Source organism: Lactuca virosa, chromosome 1 (genome assembly GCF_052849685.1).
Source record: "Lactuca virosa cultivar CGN04683 chromosome 1, Lactuca_virosa_CGN04683_v6, whole genome shotgun sequence".
NCBI classification, from domain to species: Eukaryota; Viridiplantae; Streptophyta; class Magnoliopsida; order Asterales; family Asteraceae; genus Lactuca; species Lactuca virosa.
The window spans coordinates 67,190,530-67,207,171 of NC_136426.1; the positions used below are offsets into that span (position 1 = coordinate 67,190,530).

Here is a 16,642-nt window from a genome sequence, read left to right on the forward strand (position 1 = left end):
GTATGCTAATCCATGAAATTGCACATTATGCTTTATTGGTCGTTAGTGGAGCGTGTGTGGATTACCAGCACACTAATAGGCACTAATAAAGAGTAGTAATGGGTATCTCATAATTATCATTTTGGTGGAGCGTGTGTGGTTTGCCGGCACATCAATAGTTAATGATAAAGACAATGAGGTTACCAAGCACATTTGCATGGTTATTCACATCTTGTTTGTGATCCTCGGTATCCCAATCACAAATAGAAGAGTATAATCCGAGATTAAAACATACCATTGAATAGTTTCAATGTATGTCAAAAGGAATTAGGAATTTCACTTTGTTTATTTCGTCTAATGGTGGAATTAGTGAATCGTCATTCACCTACCTTTATGAAATTTACACTTGGATCTCGGCATCCCATTTCTAAGTTGTGAATCTTCATAGTTGGATCCTAACCTTGATATTATATCTTTGGGTTTTTATATTGAGGTATCGTGAAATCTAACTAAAACTATCTTTCTTTTCAGATGTCTACTCCTGGAAACAATTCTGCTTCATCATCCTCCAACCACAACTTATCTTTGCTCAACATTTGCTCCAAAGTCGTTATGGATGGCTCTAACTATAATGACCGGATGCGTAACATCAAGATGGCGCTTCGTTTTGAGGACAAATAATATGTCCTTCAAAAGGAGCTTAAAGAAATTGATGAATCTAAAGCTACTCCTGAAGAATATGCCGCCTACAAGAAGCACTATGACGATGCCACCAAAGTGGCATGCATCATGGTCGCAACCATGTCCCCAGAACTGCAGAGGTACTATGAGGACTACTGGCCCTTTGAGATGAACAAGGACCTTATGGAGAAATACCATAAGCGAGCTCGTCAAGAAAAGTTTGAGGTAGTCAAGTCACTCATGGCTTGCAAGATGAAGGAAGGGGAGTCGGTTGTTAGTCATGTGCAAAGAATGCAACGCTACATAGAGCGTTTGGTTAAGCTCAACATTCAATTTGATGAGGAATTGGCCATTGACATGGTTTTGAACTCATTACCCGATTGTTATGGTATGTTTATCCTAAATTACCATTTGAACACCATTGAGCAGACACTGGCCCAATTACACAACTTGTTGCAGACAGCTGAAGCATGGATGAAGGGTAAAAGTATAGCCTCCACTCCTGCAAGTGCCCCTGTCTTGGCTATTGGACAGGGAAAGGGGAAAAGAGGAAAGGTCCTCCTAAGCAAAATTGGAAGGGCAAGGCCCAAGCTGGGTAATCTAGTAATGGCCCAAAGGCTAAGCCCAATGCTACCATTCCCTATGTTTCTAATCCAAAGGATGCTGATTGCTTTTATTGCAATGACAAAGGGCACTGGAAGAGAAGCTGCCCAAAATATCTGCAAGATATCATAGATGGTAAAGTGAAGCCATCTTCAGCAGGTATTTACACTATTTCTTCTAATAACTCATTATCTTCTCGTTCATGGGTCCTTGATACAGGATGTGGTTTTCACATCTGTTCTGATTTGCAAGGGCTAAAAGAAAGTGAGGAGGTAGAGCTAGGGAGGATAAACTTGATCATGGGGAACAGAAAGTCTTCACCAGTAACCAAGATCGGAGTTTATCAACTTTTGCTTAATAATGATGTTAGATTAGATTTATTGAATTGTTGCTATTCGTCTGAGATGACGAGAAACATTATTTCATTTCATGCATTGTTCATACAAGGTTTTAAGTATTATTTTAATGATTTGAATGGTTCAATTTCTGTTTATAAGAATGGTGTATTTGTGTTTGAAGCTTTACCTTGTGATGATGTATATGAAACAGTGACTTGTGTTGATAGCTTAGGTAATAGTGTGTTTAATATTGACTTGTCTAATAGTGTAGACAAGGCATGCTTGTGGCATTGTCGTCTTGGACACATTAACAAGAAACGCATAGTCCAACTCCAAAAGGATGGAGTGTTGGAATCATTTGACCTAAAATCAGATGATATGTGTGAATCTTGTCTTTTGGGAAAGATGACGAAATCACCATTCACAGGGTCTTGTGAAAGAGGTGAAGGTCTGTTGGACCTCATACATACAGATGTATGTGGGCCCTTCAGATCAACTACAAGGGATGCTAATCGATTCTATGTAACTTTCACTGATGATTATAGCAGATATGGCTATATCTACTTAATCAAACATAAGTCAGAAACCTTTGAAAAGTTCAAATAGTTTAAGCATGAGGTCGAAAATCAATTGGGCAGGAAGATAAAAGTACTTAGATCCGATAGAGGCGGAGAGTATCTTAGTATCGAGTTCAACGACTATCTAAAAGAATGTGGGATAGTCTCACAATTAACTCCTCCTAGGACACCACAGTTAAATGGTGTAAGTGAGAGGCGTAATCGAACCTTTTTAGACATGGTTCGTTCTATGATGAGTCGTGCTTCGCTTCCTATTCACTTCTGGGGGTATGCCTTAGAGACATCTGCCCACATCCTCAATCTTGTCCTTACAAAGAAGGTTGCCAAAACACCTCACCAAATGTGGACGGGAAAAGTTCCCTCGTTAGCACATATTAAAGTCTAGGGTTGTGTAGCTTTCGTAAGACGAGAGACTCACGACAAGCTAGCAGCTAGAAGTGAGAAATGTGTTTTCATTGGTTACCCAAAACAGTCTTTTGGATATTTGTTCTACAGACCTAGTGAAAACGTAGTCTTTGTAGCACGAAGAGGAGTCTTTCTAGAAAGAGAGCTCATATTCAAAGAGGACAGTGGGAGCACCATTGACCTTGAAGAAATTCAAGAGTTAGCCAATGAAGGAACCTTAGATGACACTAGCACTCAACCAGAGGAAACAGTTCCTGTTGAACCAGTTTATAACTCATTACCTCTTCGAAGATCCACTAGGGTGAGTGTGCCACCTGAGTTGTATGGTTTTCATATTACTTCAAATGGTGACACATTCATCAGTGATAGGACACTGGTAAATTTAGATGAACCAGTTACTTATAAGGAAGCAATGGCAGGCCTAGAGGCTTCCAAGTGGAAAGAGGCAATGGACAGCGAGATTAAGTCCATGTATGACAACCAAGTTTGGAATTTGGTTGATAGTGCACAAGGTCGTAAGACAGTTGGGTGCAAATGGATCTTCAATAAGAAGACAGACATGGATGGAAATGTGCACACATTCAAGGCTCGACTGGTTGCAAAAGGTTTCACTCAAACCCCAGGGGTTGACTATGATGAGACCTTCTCGCCAGTAGCTAAGATTAAATCTATTAGGATATTGCTCGCCATAGCTGCCTTTCATGACTATGAAATCTGGCAGATGGATGTCAAGACTGCCTTCCTTAACGGGACGTTGGCTGAGGATGTTTACATGAATCAGCCAGAGGGTTTTGTTGATGCAAAGTTTCACAATAGAGTGTGCAAGCTTGAGAAATCCATTTATGGATTGAAACAAGCATCTCGCAGCTGGAATCTTTGCTTCCATGAGAAAGTCAAAGAGTTTGGTTTCTCTAGAAGTGAAGATGAGTTTTGTGTGTATATCAAGGCTAGTGGGAGTATAGTAACTTTTCTGGTATTATATGTCGATGACATATTACTCATTGGTAACGATGTTCCAACCTTGAAAGATGTTAAGTCTTGGCTTGGAAAGTGTTTTGCCATGAAAGACCTTGGAGAAACTGCCTATATTCTTGGGATTAGAATATTGAGAGATAGAAAGAAGAGACTAATTGGACTTAGTCAGAGCACATACTTGGATAAGGTACTAAAGAGGTTTAGTATGGAAAATTCCAAGAAGGGAGAGCTACCTATCCAGAGCAATACCAAATTGAGTAAGACTCAATGCCCGAGTACAGATGAGGAAATAGCTGACATGAGTCGTGTACCTTATGCTTCCGTTGTCGGATCGATCATGTACGCTATGACATGTACTCGCCCTGATGTGGCATTTGCTTTGAGTATGGTCAGTCGCTATCAGGGAAACCCGGGTAGAGCTCATTGGATAACGGTTAAGAATATACTCAAGTATTTGCGAAGGACAAAGGACGGGGTCCTTGTACTTGGTGGCAAAGATACTTTGAGAATAGATGGTTACAGTGATGCCAACTTTCAAACGAATAGAGATAACTTCCGTTCTCAATCAGGTTGGGTATTTTTACTGAATGGAGGAGCAGTTACTTGGAAAAGTTCCAAGCAAGATACGGTGGCTGATTCTACTTGTGAATCAGAGTACATAGCAGCGAGTGAAGCGTCGAAAGAAGCAGCTTGGTTGAGGAACTTCATCGGAGATCTCGGAGTTGTTCCAACCATCCAGGAACCTATGGAACTGTTCTGCGATAATGAAGGAGCGGTTTCCTTAACAAAGGAACCCAAAGATCATGGTAAAACCAGACATATCGATAGAAAGTACCATTTCATAAGACATAGAGGAGAAGAAGTCCATCTTGTTGTAAAGAGGGTATCATCTGAAGACAACCCAACAGACCCCCTCACAAAGGGTCTGAGTAGGGTGAAGCATATTCAGCATGCTCGGAGCATTGGAATGAGAGATGATATTAGTTTTAGTAGTTAGATTAGTTTTGTTCTGAAACTTGTAACAAAGTAAATGTAATTGACTTTTGGTGATTAAATAATAAAGTATTATTTATGAGTTTGGTTACTGCCTTTTGTCAATTGTTTATTATTGTGTTTCATATTTTGCATGTATTCCTGAATAATATGATTATTCAAACTCCACAGTCGCTCGTACTTTTGGAAGTAAGTAGTGAGTTAAGACTGTCATGAATTAGATTGTAGATTGTCTAAGGATAGACATAGCAATATAATTGCTGCAATGATTCAGGAGTACTCAGAAATTGAGATTTGAGTATTGGATAAACCCTCGCTCAGAGTATTATTTCATGGAATTCATCATGAGTAATACTGAGACGATAATATCTTATAATCTTGAAACGAAGATATATGAGTTGTAATTTGCGAAGTGGGTTATACATTGGTGATACGAAAACGCATCAGTAACTTGGTGTTATAAAACATATTGTCATGTATAGTTTGATAAGTAAAAGATACAAGCATATGAGTCAACGTTTATTCGTTCCTTTTTCCCTAACCGGAAAAGCGATATTTGTGGGCCCCTCGATGATTTGGTGTTGACTTATGTCCTGGGCCCAGCCAGGACTAAATTGATGTGTTCAATTAGAAGTCCTATATCATCACAAATCAGAAATCGGGAAACATAGATTCTGGACAAAGAGATTGATTACATTCCATGTCTTATGTCTGGGGATATCTTGCAGAACGAAGGATTATATGATCACTTATCTTAGGACATGTAACTGACTGGGTCAGAGTTTAGCAGCGGCTTTTGGAAGCTACAATTTGCTGGTCAAATTTAGAAGTCATACTAGCAATTATAGTTATAGACTTATCCAAGTGGGAGACTGTTGGATTAGGTGTCTAAGCCCATAACTATAATTGGTATGTACTTGAATTGATAGCAGCACAGTCCTTTTGGGTTGCCCTCAAACCTAACAACTGGACAAGGAAATTATGAAAGGAGAGATATTGATTTATTATAAGATTAATAAATTAATATAAATGATTTATTAATATGTTAAAAGGTTAACATATTAATTAGAAATCATAATATTTAATTAATAGTTAGCCAGAAATTAATTAGAATTAATTTTAGGGTTAATTGTGTTAATTATAAAGTGCAGGGACTAGTTTGCAATTATCTAATAGTTGAGTGGAAGGTTCCAGAACCTCCTTGGAAGGGGGTGGACGAAATCTATAGGGGAAAACCTAATGATTTCGTCCAAGGGGCTTGGATAAGGCCTTTAGATAAGCTTAGGCCCCAAGCAAAGGAACATTAGGGTTTTCCCTAAACCCTAGATCCCTCAGTTATATAAGGAGCCTCCTAGCTCCCAAAATTGGCACTCCTTCTCTTGAAGAAACCCTAGGCCGATTTTTGCATACCCTAACCTTTCTCTTCACAAGTTTCCTTTTTGCTAGCTCTTGAGTGTGATTCCATTAGAGACATTACAATTGTGGTGCTAGGATTCCAAGAAGATCAAGATCAAAGGATTACCAACTGTTTGCTATAACAATTGAAAGGTATGTAACTCTAAAACCCTAGTTGGTTAATTTCGAAAATAGCCTCTCTCCTTAGGGTTCTTGTTTTGCAATTCAAAGTTATATAGCCTCTCTCCTTAGCCTCTCTCCTTAGGGTTCTCATTGTTGGTAGAGCGTAGACAGGATGACGCTCGGTGGCCGGTTATACCGACAACTTTCAACACTGATACATTTGACTGGAGTGACATGGCTGACGGATCCGTTTACCCAACTTGGGCAGACTGTGATATACTATAATTATGTTTCGATTACATTACCTAAATATGTACGTACTAAAATGTTATTTGATGTTTAATTATTTATAACCTTTTTTTGTAGATTTACATCCCAATCAATATACCAACAGCTCACTGGTTTTTGGGCGTTTTGAATTTGAAGACTTTCCAAATGATAACATACGATAGTCATTGGAAGAGCGACTATTTTTCAGAAACCCATGATTAGTTTATCAGTATGCGAGCCTGAATCCTTATGCTGCTAGTGGGTATAAAATACTGGGGTACCGAAGAAAGTGATTCAATCCCACTTGAGAGTTTCAACATTCTCACTTGAGAGTTTCAACATGACCCTCGAACAGACGCCACAAGTACCACAACATATTGATGGTAGATGGGGTTGTGAGGTGTTTTGTGTTGGTTCCTAAAATCGTTAATCACCGGGAAGTCGTATTCTATAGACGGTCCAAGCTACATGAGCTATGTCATATCGTAAACGACACAAAAATATTTTGGAGTATAAGGAATACGATGATTTGTACATTGTAATGTTACTTGAAACAAATCCCTTTAGTTTATAAATTTATTTGGTTTTTGTTGATTTTAAGATTATCAATTGTATTTTATTTAATATATAAACAAAACTTCTAAAAAAAACAAAACCTCTAAAAAAAACAAAATATATTTAATAAAGGTCTCGAATGAAATATACATTATATAAAGGGAAATTGAGTAATCTAACCTTAAAAAAAAACAAATTTTTTAGAATGAAATCATACTTCGGAACGTTCCGGAAAATATGATTAATTTAAAATAAAAAATAAATAAATAAATGATACACATTGTAAAGGGTTAGATTACTTAATTTCCCTCGTATTTTTATTATGTTTTGTATTTTTTAAAATAAAAATAAGTGAAAAGATATAAGCGAGTCGTTTCCCAACTCTAATAAGACGGTGGCGGCGGCGGGGAAACATCGATGTTAGCTCTATTCCGGTACAATTTCTTCTTTCATTGATCATATCATTACTTTATGCATATATCGACTCCACTGTTACAAGTTCAATTATTGTTTCAGAGTAGAACGTGCTCTGAATTTCACAATCCCATATCATATATCCAAGTCAGCTCCCTACTTTCAGGTTCAGCGGTCTTTCGAATTCTTTCCACAGGGATAGGTTAAACCGATAAATTATTGTTCTTAATTCACTCGTTAGCGAGTATCTTACGTTTAACTAGTTTATGAATACTGTTTTCGTTCTTGAAATCAGGTAGACTTTAGAACTAGCTGAATTTAATATCGAATTTGCTACGAAAAGGAACAGATTTCTGTTTGTAACGTGGAGTTTAAAAATTAAGAGCTTATTTGAAGTAGGGAATGCTAACGATTCTTTTTAATGGCATCACAGAAATGCTACTCGTGTGGTGGTATGAACAATAACTATAAAATGATTGGTGGAAGCAGTAATAAAACATCTGCAGAGAAGAAAAAACATAAATCGATTGCTTCTGTATGGAGACCCGTGTCTATGCAGTCTTGTTCAGCTGATGGTGAGTATTTATTCTTCTGTTTGGATGAGCTTTTTTCAAAGCGATTATTGTGATGTGAATAATCACAATCGTAATCAGTTTATTAACGTTAGATATATGAATTTTGCATCTATGTCAAGATCGCCATGGTGGAGCTGAAGTAGGTAGTAAACTGGCTGAACCACAAATTGGTCCTGCAATATTACCTGATAAAGAGGAAGACAATGCATTCAAAGGGTCAGTGTCTTCTACAGATAAACATTCAATCTCTTTAGAGGTAAAGCTTTAGTTGTCTTTTTTTTTTTTTTTTTTCTTTTGAATTGTGAACTTACACTTAGTTTTCCTTGTAATTCGTATACTTTCCTCATTTGGTTTCTTTATCATGTAGGTAGGGTCTTCCTTGTTTCGGTTCATCAAAGGAAAAGGGTACTTCTGGCATTTCCACTTATTATATTCTAGTCATTTACATATGTTTCCACTAAATATAATACTTTCTTCATAATCCTCCACAGGGGTTATGTGCAATCAAAAATTGAAGAAGAGATGGGGGTTAAAATAATATTTCCATCATCAAGAAAGGAAGAATCAATAAGTATGTTTCTTGAATCTGGCCATTTTTATATAAAACAGATTGTGTACACTTTGCACTCATTACATATATAGAAATTTATATTCCCATCTTATTTTGAAGAACTATTTACAAATTTTCAGTCATCGAAGGCACTTCTCCTGATAGTGTAACTAGAGCTTCAGAAAGAATACAACTCATAATTGACGAGGTCAGTTGCTTTTTATCTTGCTTAAGTGAAAATCTTTCTTAGCTTCCATTTTACATAAGATGCTGATGTGGCCATGTGGGAATTTACAGACTGTCAAAAGCTCAGCTCTTGACTACTCACACTTCATATCACTTCCACTGGCTATACATCCTCAATTGGTTGATAAGCTTGTCAACTTTCAAAATTCAATATTAGGGTTACATGATAATTCTTCCAATGAAGATACATCAGAAGAAGAAAACGGGGACAAAAAATTAGGTGAATCTACTCTCACACTTAAAGCTCAAGAAGACAGTGGAAATGTGAAAGTGGATGTTACTAAAATACCCCTTGTAAGTTATCCCCCAAAATCCTCTGCTACATCCACCTCAGGCTCAAAGCCAAAGACTTCCACATTATCCGGTATGTGAGCAGAATTATCCTTATAATGTAATTTTCCGTTTTGTTCATTTTATTAATTTCTTTTTTTTTTTGGTGTAAACAGAATTAGGAATAGATAAATCGATTTTTATCAAGCCAAAGACATTTCACTTAACTGTGCTCATGTTGAAGTTGTGGAACAAGGAGAGAGTTGATGCTGCTGTCAAGATATTTGAGGTCAAATTTAATTGCTAAACTTTGTTGACTGATTATATATTTGAGATGAATTAAATGTTTTATAATTTTTTTATGACACAGGGCATTGCAGGTGAAATAACGGATGCATTAGATGGCCGAGCTGTATCTATTAAACTTAATGGGCTAGTAAGAATCCTTTTTAAGTTGATATATTAGATTCATAGCCCAGTTTAATTTATTAATAATATAAATATATAATAATTTATCAAAATTTTGTAAAACAATTTATTTTACTTGAACATAAACCAGATCGTTGAGATACCTCAAAATAAGTACCAAAATTGAAAAAATAGCTAAACTCAGGGACCTACTTTCATATTGAGTTGGAGAAAAAAAAGAAAGCTGACAATTTTATGTCGATACCCTTACCATGTAAAATAGATTAGGGATAATTTCGTCAGTAAGTGCAAGAAATAGCAATGTACTCTTATATATTTGTTTATTATAGCATCCTACTTTCATTTCTTCCTATTTCAAGATTGTACTTTGAAAAATCTACCCAATCATAGCAATGTCATCCAAATACAAAGCAATATTCAGTATTCCCAAATTGTCCCACATTTAGGAGGATCTAAGATTACATAACTACTTCTGTAACTTTAAACAACTTATATTATCTAATCTAATTCAGATTCTTTAAGTCGCTATAGTTGATTGGAATTTATTTATTATTTCTTTTATAAAGAACATGGAGCCAATGTTCTTGATTTATACTTTCTTCTTTCAGGATTGCATGAGAGGATCTCTTGCTAAAGCTCGTGTTCTTTATGCTCCTGTTGAAGTAATTGGTGGTGAAGATAGGCTTTTGCGGGCTTGCAGTATCCACATTTTATGTGCATTTTTGTTTATTTTCTTTTTAATTGAAGTAAAAGAAAAAAAGCAACAATGAAAATTATTCGTGTTTTTTCCTGAGCTTTCTTAGAAGTCATCACTGAAGCTTTCACGGAAGGTGGCCTTGTTCTTGAAAAAGATGCCAAACAAACATTAAAGGTAGGTGAAGGTCATTTCTTTTTTTTTTTCGACTTAATCGGAACAGACTTAATCTGGTAAGCTATATATATATATATATATATATATATATATATATATATACACACACACACACACACTATATGAGTGTTTCTTTTTTACTCAACGCAGTTGCATGCAACGGTTATGAATGCGAGACACAGGAAAAGGTTCTTCTGTTTATTTATCTTTTTGGTTGTTGGATTATATAGTTTTTATTATGCTATTTCTTTATAAAAGTGAATAAAGGGAATTAATTATATTTATTGATTAGGACTAAGACGACAAAAAAGTATGATTCATTTGATGCTCGTGGTGTTATGGAGAAATATGGTTCAGAGGAATGGGGGGAGTATTTGATCCGTGAAGTTCATCTTTCACAAAGGTTTGTGTTTGATGAAGATGGCTACTACCATCGTTGTGCCTCTATTCTGCTCCCTCAGAATGTGCAAGTAGATTAGTTATTTGTTTTTGATTAATGATTTGAAGATCATGGTCATTTTGTTGAATATTTTGTATGAGTTGCTAATAGGTGAATAAATATGTATGAAAGGTTTTTGTTTTCAAACGTTATAGACCAAATCGATAGAAAATTAATTAATCAATATATTGTGGTTAAGGGAATAAATCCAAGTATGCTACAGTAAAACAAACATGACCCATGGTTACCAAAGCATTTACTTGTCCATTAAAGATCATGGTCATCTTAGTATGCTGTAGTAATACAAACAACTGATAAAAGTAGTTTAGGAGTAGGTTAGCTGGTAGATTTGCCGTTTCAAACAAATGATAAAAGTGGTCTGCAAAAATAGCAATTGAATAGCTTGTGAGAAAACACATTTATGGTATTTTCATAAATACCCATGTAACGTGTTTTTGCAAGATGGTTTGCAAAAATACATGTTTCCCATGTAAACATACCAAAATTATTTGCAAATTTATCTCATTTTTCAGGTCAATTTTGGTATTTTCGTGGATATAATGCTTGTAAAGTTGGCTAAAAAGCCCCTTTTTGAATCAAAATAATAAAGGTATAAATAATAAAAATAACCATAGAAACCCATAGAATGACATTGAAAAAATTGGGTAAACACTTATTTGTGCATGTCATTTTCGTACAAGGTCCATGAGAAAATGGTTGTTTTTAATAAACAGATAGATTTTTATTTGATACTTGCAAGTTGTAAATTGTGTGGAAAACAAAAGGAATAGCGACAATGGTGATTGTGAATAGGCGTGTTCGTTTTAATGGATTGGTTTGATCCGATCCAATCAAGTGAATCCAAATTGATTTCGGTTTTAAAACATGGATCCGAATAGTCTAAACCAAAATCAAATCCGATCCGATCCAATTACAATTCGGTTGGATCGGTTTTTATAATTCGGTTTTCAAAAACCGAAACATTTTAAAACGACATAGAATTATAATATTATTCAACTTTACACAAGAAGCGAAAACAAATTATTTAGTTGTGATTTGAAATTTAAACAACTAATAAAAAGATATATTATAGTTAAATATTTTACAGATAGAAAACTTTTGAGAGAAAATGCATATTAAATTTTTTTTTATCAGGTGAAACGTTTTGAACCTATTTGAAAAAATAAATTACAAAATTAATAAATAACTATAAATATATATTATAAATAAATAAATAATAAATGTTTATTCGGTTTTTTTGGATTATTCGGTTCTTATTTTATAAACCAAAATCAATCTAAAATCCAAAATAATAATTCGGTTTTGTTGAAAACCAATCCAAAGATCCGATTATCCAAACCAAATAGTCCAATTGGAGAATTCGGTTTTATCCAAATAGTGAACAGTCCTAATTGTGAAGGAGTAGCAATTAGAATTTATAACTTAATTATAATAATCTTTGTAGATTACTTGTATTTGGTATTTATAAGGAAGGATATAAAAATTTTAAAAAATTGCAAGCTAATGAATTATTTTTTTGAAATATGTAAAAATTACAAATAAAATGATTGATTGCTTTATTATATATGTGTAAAGTTTTTAATAAACAGATAGATTTTTATTTGATACTTGCAAGTTGTAAAAAAATTGATAAATTATTTTTTGAAATGTATAAAAATTAGTGAGACTATAATTATTCTTTAAAGTTTGCAAAATTGTAAAAAAAATCGATAAGATATTTTTTTGAAATATATAAAATAATTCAAAATTATATTTGGTGATTAGAAAAAATCTAAAAATATTATTGAAATTAAAAAATGTATAAAAGTAATTAAAATAGATAATGTGTATTCCAGTAGAATTTCTTCTTTCAGCAATCTTATCAAACGTTTATGCATATATCGACTTCACGGTTACAAGTTCAATTATTGTTTCAGAGCTCTGAATTTCACAATTCCGTATCACATATCCAAGTCAGTGCCCTACTTTCAGGTTCACCGGTCTTTCAATTCTTCCCACAGGGATATTAATTGACTCATTAGCAAGTATCTTACGTGTAACTAGTTTATGAATACTGCTTTCGTTCATCAAATCAGGTAGACTTCGACTTATTTTTTCTACATGACTACGAAAAAGAACAATTTTCTGTTTGCATCGTTGAGTTTAAAAGTCAAGAGCTTATTTGAAGTTGGGAATGTTAATGATTCTTTTTAATGGCAGAGATGCTACTCGTGTGGTGTTATGAACAATAACCATAAAATGGTTGGTGGAAGCAGCAATAAAACCTCTTCTGCAGAGAGGCAAAAACAGAAATCAATTGCTTCTGTACGGAAACCCGTGTCTATGCAGTCTAGTTTCGATGGTGGTAAGGATTTATGCCTCTGTTTGGATGAGATTTTTTCAAAGCGATTATTGTGATTTGAATAATCAGTTTCTTAAAGTTAGATATATGAATTTTACATCTCTGTCAAGATCGCCATGGTGGAGCTGAAGTAGGTAGCAAACAGGGTGTCAAAAGCTCAGCTCTTGACTACTCACACTTCATATCACTTCCACTGGCTATACATCCTCAATTGGTTGATAAGCTTGTCAACTTTCAAAATTCAATATTAGGGTTACATGATAATTCTTCCAATAAAGCTTCTACCTCCTCCTCAAAGCAAAAGACTTCCTCATTATCCGGTATGTGAGCAGAAATATTCTTATAATATAGTTTCCCGTTCATTCATTTTCTTAATTTCTTTTTTGTGTAAACAGAATTGGGAATAGATAAATCGATTTTTATTAAGCCAAAGACATTTCACTTAACTGTGCTCATGTTGAAGTTGTGGAACAAGGAGAGAGTTGATGCTGCTGTCAAGATATTTGAGGTCAAATTCAATTGCTAAACTTTGTTGACTGAGTGATTTATTTTTGATGAGTTAAATTAATGTTTTATAATTTTGTTATCACACAGGGCATTGCAGGTGAAATAATGGATGCATTAGATGGCCGATCTGTATCTATTAAACTTAAGGGGCTAGTAAGAATCCTTTTGTAGTTGAACTCAATTTAATTTCTTAAAAATATAAATATAAAATAAATAATCAAAATTTTGTAAAACAATTCATTTTATGCGGAACATTAACCAAATTCAAAATATGAACCAAAGCTGCAAAAAAAACTTTTAGGGGCCAAAATTGAAAAAACCCAGCTAAACTCAGGACCTACTTTCATGTGTTATTGAGTTGGAGAGAAAAAGAAAGAAAGCAGACAATTTTATGTCGATACACTTACCATGTAAAATAATAAATTGAAAGTAGACTGTTATATTGGTGGGCAGTAATTTCAAATTACAATGTCTTAATAAGAAAAAAATGAAAGTACAATGTTTTTTTTTTTTTTTTTTTTGAAAGAGATGAAAGTACAATCCTCTCTAATAAATGAAGGTTTTTTTTGCCACTTGTCACTCTTACATTAACTTGGACACATGTTATTTTTTGGTATTTTTGAATAAATGTTTTTCCATTTGTTTTTCCATTTGTCATTTTATCATTTTTTTATCTTTTCTTAATTAACAAATCAAATTTACACATCAATTAATAATTGCCTTAATTAATAATAGTTAATAAATTACAATATTAATACTTATATATTGTATTTAATATGTTTCCTTTTAAATTCAAATTTTAAATTTTAAATTTCAAATCTAAAATTTCAAATTTAAATAAATGTTTTTCTTAATCTGTGTGTTTTTTATCTGTGGACAATAATATTGGGACGGAGGGAGTATATTTTTTGTTTTACTAACCCCGTATAACATACGGGTCTCACAACTAGTGTTTGTAATATAAAGAAATGAAAGTAAGATACTATAAATAAAAGATGAAGGTATGTTGCTCTTTCTTGCATTTAGCCTTTAAAAAGTTATAAAGCCTTTCATTTCTCTTCAAATTGTCCCACATTTAGGAGGATCTTAGATTACCTAACTACCCTATAACTTTAAGCAACTTCTATTATCTAATCCAGTTCAGATTCTTCAAGTCACTATAATCATTTTAAGAAAAGCACATCCAAACACCCCTAGTCCCATATAGTTGATTGGAATTTTTGTATTTTTTATAAAGAACATGGAGCCAATGCTCTTAAATCTTAATTCATACTTTCTTCTTTCAGGATTGCATGAAAGGTTCTTTTGCTAAAGCTCGTGTTCTTTATGCTCCTGTTGAAGTAGTTGGTGGTGAAGATAGGCTTTTGCGGGCTTGCAGTATCCAGATTTTATTTACATTCTTATTTATTTTCTTTTTATTTGAAGTAAAAGAAAATAAAGCAACAATAAAAATTATTCGTGTTTTTTTCCTGAGCTTTCTTAGAAGTCATCACTGAAGCTTTCACGAAAGGTGGCCTTGTTCTTGAAAAAGATGTCAAACAAACATTAAAGGTAGGTGAAGGTCGTTCCTTTTTGACTTAATAAACTTAATGGGAACATGACTTAATCTGGTAAATTATATATGAATGTTTCTTTTTCACTCGATGCAGTTGCATGCGACAGTTATGAATGTGAGACACAGGAAAAGGTTCTTCCATTTATTTATCTTTTTGGTTGTTGGATTATATAGTTTTTAATGTTTTGTGAATAAAGGGAATTAACTATATTGACTAGGACTAAGATGACAAACCAGTATGATTCATTTGATGCTCGAGGAGTTATGGAGAAATATGGTTCAGAGGATTGGGGGAGGTATTTGATCCGTGAAGTTCATCTTTCTCAAAGGTTTGTGTTTGATGAAGATGGTTACTACCATTGTTGTGCGTCTATTCCGCTCCCTCATAATGTGCATAAATGTATGAAATGGTTTTGTATATGAATATTTTTTGAATAATGATTTGAAGATCATAGTCATATTTATGAATATTTTGTATCAAATGCTAATAGATGAGTGGATAAATGTATTGAATGGTTTTGTTATCTTCTTCCAAATGCAGGTATATATTTTATTTTACTTGCTTCTATCTTTTGAAAAAGGATTCATTCAAACATTTTATATATCGACCAAATGATAGAAAAGTAATTAACATATTGTCATTATGGGGATAATTCTATGTATATCGGCTATATAAAACCAATTTCTTACATTGTTCATGGTTTCTTACCAAAAAAACTTATGAAAGGCTATGTATAAAAAGAAAATAGGAAACGCGCTAGAAGGAGGGCTTGAACCTCCGACCTTGTGGTTAACAGCCACACGCTCTAACCAACTGAGCTATTCCAGCAACTTGTCTAAATGTTATGTTGCATAGTTTTTGACTTATTAATCAGAATCAGGTAAATTTTAATTTCAATTCTGATTTTCTTTATGTAAATAATTAATATATTAAACCATGGTTATACCATTATATTATTATAATGATAGTTTAGTTTTTAAATAAAGTAATTTAAGTTGCGTAATTATACATTTTGAGGTGACAGCCAAGCCGTTCAATCCATTTCCTCTTTTGTTTTCTTCGTATTTTATTTAGTTTAACTTGTTAGGTTTAAAACATAACTCTTATCAATCTATTTTTAAATAAATTAATCAAAAACCACACCTTTTATAAAAAAAAGTAAAAGATCACCACGGATGTTTGCTCACAATTTTGGTATTGCGACCTACTTTATGTAAATGTACAATTTCATTAATACCTTTATCTAGATCTATGACAAATACATCACCTAAAAACAAAATTAACCAATTTCGATTTGACATAAGATGATAATAATTCGTTAAATTGGAATGGGGTGTTGTACCTGTACATACTACGTAGTGGGTTTAGTATTACAGCTAACGCCCAAGAAAAAGTGACTGGTCAAACTTTATTTGGTCAGAAACATGAGTGAAGAGTCGATTCTATAAGAGAATTTTGATGTTATTCTAGATATTTATCCATTTTCTCATAATAGACTGAGTTTGATTGAAACTTCAGTCTATAATTC

The 16,642-nt window shown here is 33.7% G+C and overlaps 2 protein-coding genes and 1 non-coding gene across 8 annotated transcripts; 2 read left to right on the forward strand and 1 right to left on the reverse strand.

Moving 5' to 3' along the window:
* The first annotated feature begins 7,216 nt into the window (after positions 1–7,216).
* Positions 7,217–10,836, forward strand: LOC145144017 (uncharacterized). 6 transcript variants are annotated; one of them, XM_079074839.1, is made up of 14 exons: positions 7,217–7,329; positions 7,412–7,475; positions 7,743–7,884; positions 8,004–8,140; positions 8,252–8,289; positions 8,376–8,455; positions 8,575–8,642; positions 8,732–9,044; positions 9,127–9,239; positions 9,321–9,386; positions 9,988–10,078; positions 10,183–10,250; positions 10,401–10,438; positions 10,543–10,836. In XM_079074839.1, exons 1-14 carry the CDS (start codon positions 7,313–7,315, stop codon positions 10,727–10,729), a joined length of 1,422 nt encoding a protein of 473 aa, XP_078930965.1. In that variant the 5' UTR covers positions 7,217–7,312; the 3' UTR covers positions 10,730–10,836. The 6 variants fall into 6 exon arrangements, with proteins under 6 accessions (XP_078930965.1, XP_078930970.1, XP_078930969.1 ...); XM_079074840.1 differs by having other exon boundaries at positions 7,245–7,329; positions 7,417–7,475; XM_079074841.1 differs by having other exon boundaries at positions 7,249–7,329; positions 7,417–7,511.
* A 1,719-nt stretch (positions 10,837–12,555) lies between these two features.
* LOC145144083 (uncharacterized) lies at positions 12,556–15,637 on the forward strand. The gene is made up of 9 exons (XM_079074845.1): positions 12,556–12,681; positions 12,910–13,054; positions 13,162–13,371; positions 13,447–13,559; positions 13,646–13,711; positions 14,845–14,935; positions 15,042–15,109; positions 15,208–15,245; positions 15,332–15,637. The coding sequence occupies exons 2-9, from the start codon at positions 12,931–12,933 to the stop codon at positions 15,534–15,536; spliced, it is 915 nt and encodes a 304-aa protein (XP_078930971.1). The 5' UTR covers positions 12,556–12,681; positions 12,910–12,930; the 3' UTR covers positions 15,537–15,637.
* A 231-nt stretch (positions 15,638–15,868) lies between these two features.
* On the reverse strand, positions 15,869–15,942 carry TRNAN-GUU (transfer RNA asparagine (anticodon GUU)). Its single transcript has one exon. It is a non-coding gene; the product is annotated as a tRNA-Asn (tRNA).
* Between the last annotated feature and the right edge of the window lie 700 nt (positions 15,943–16,642).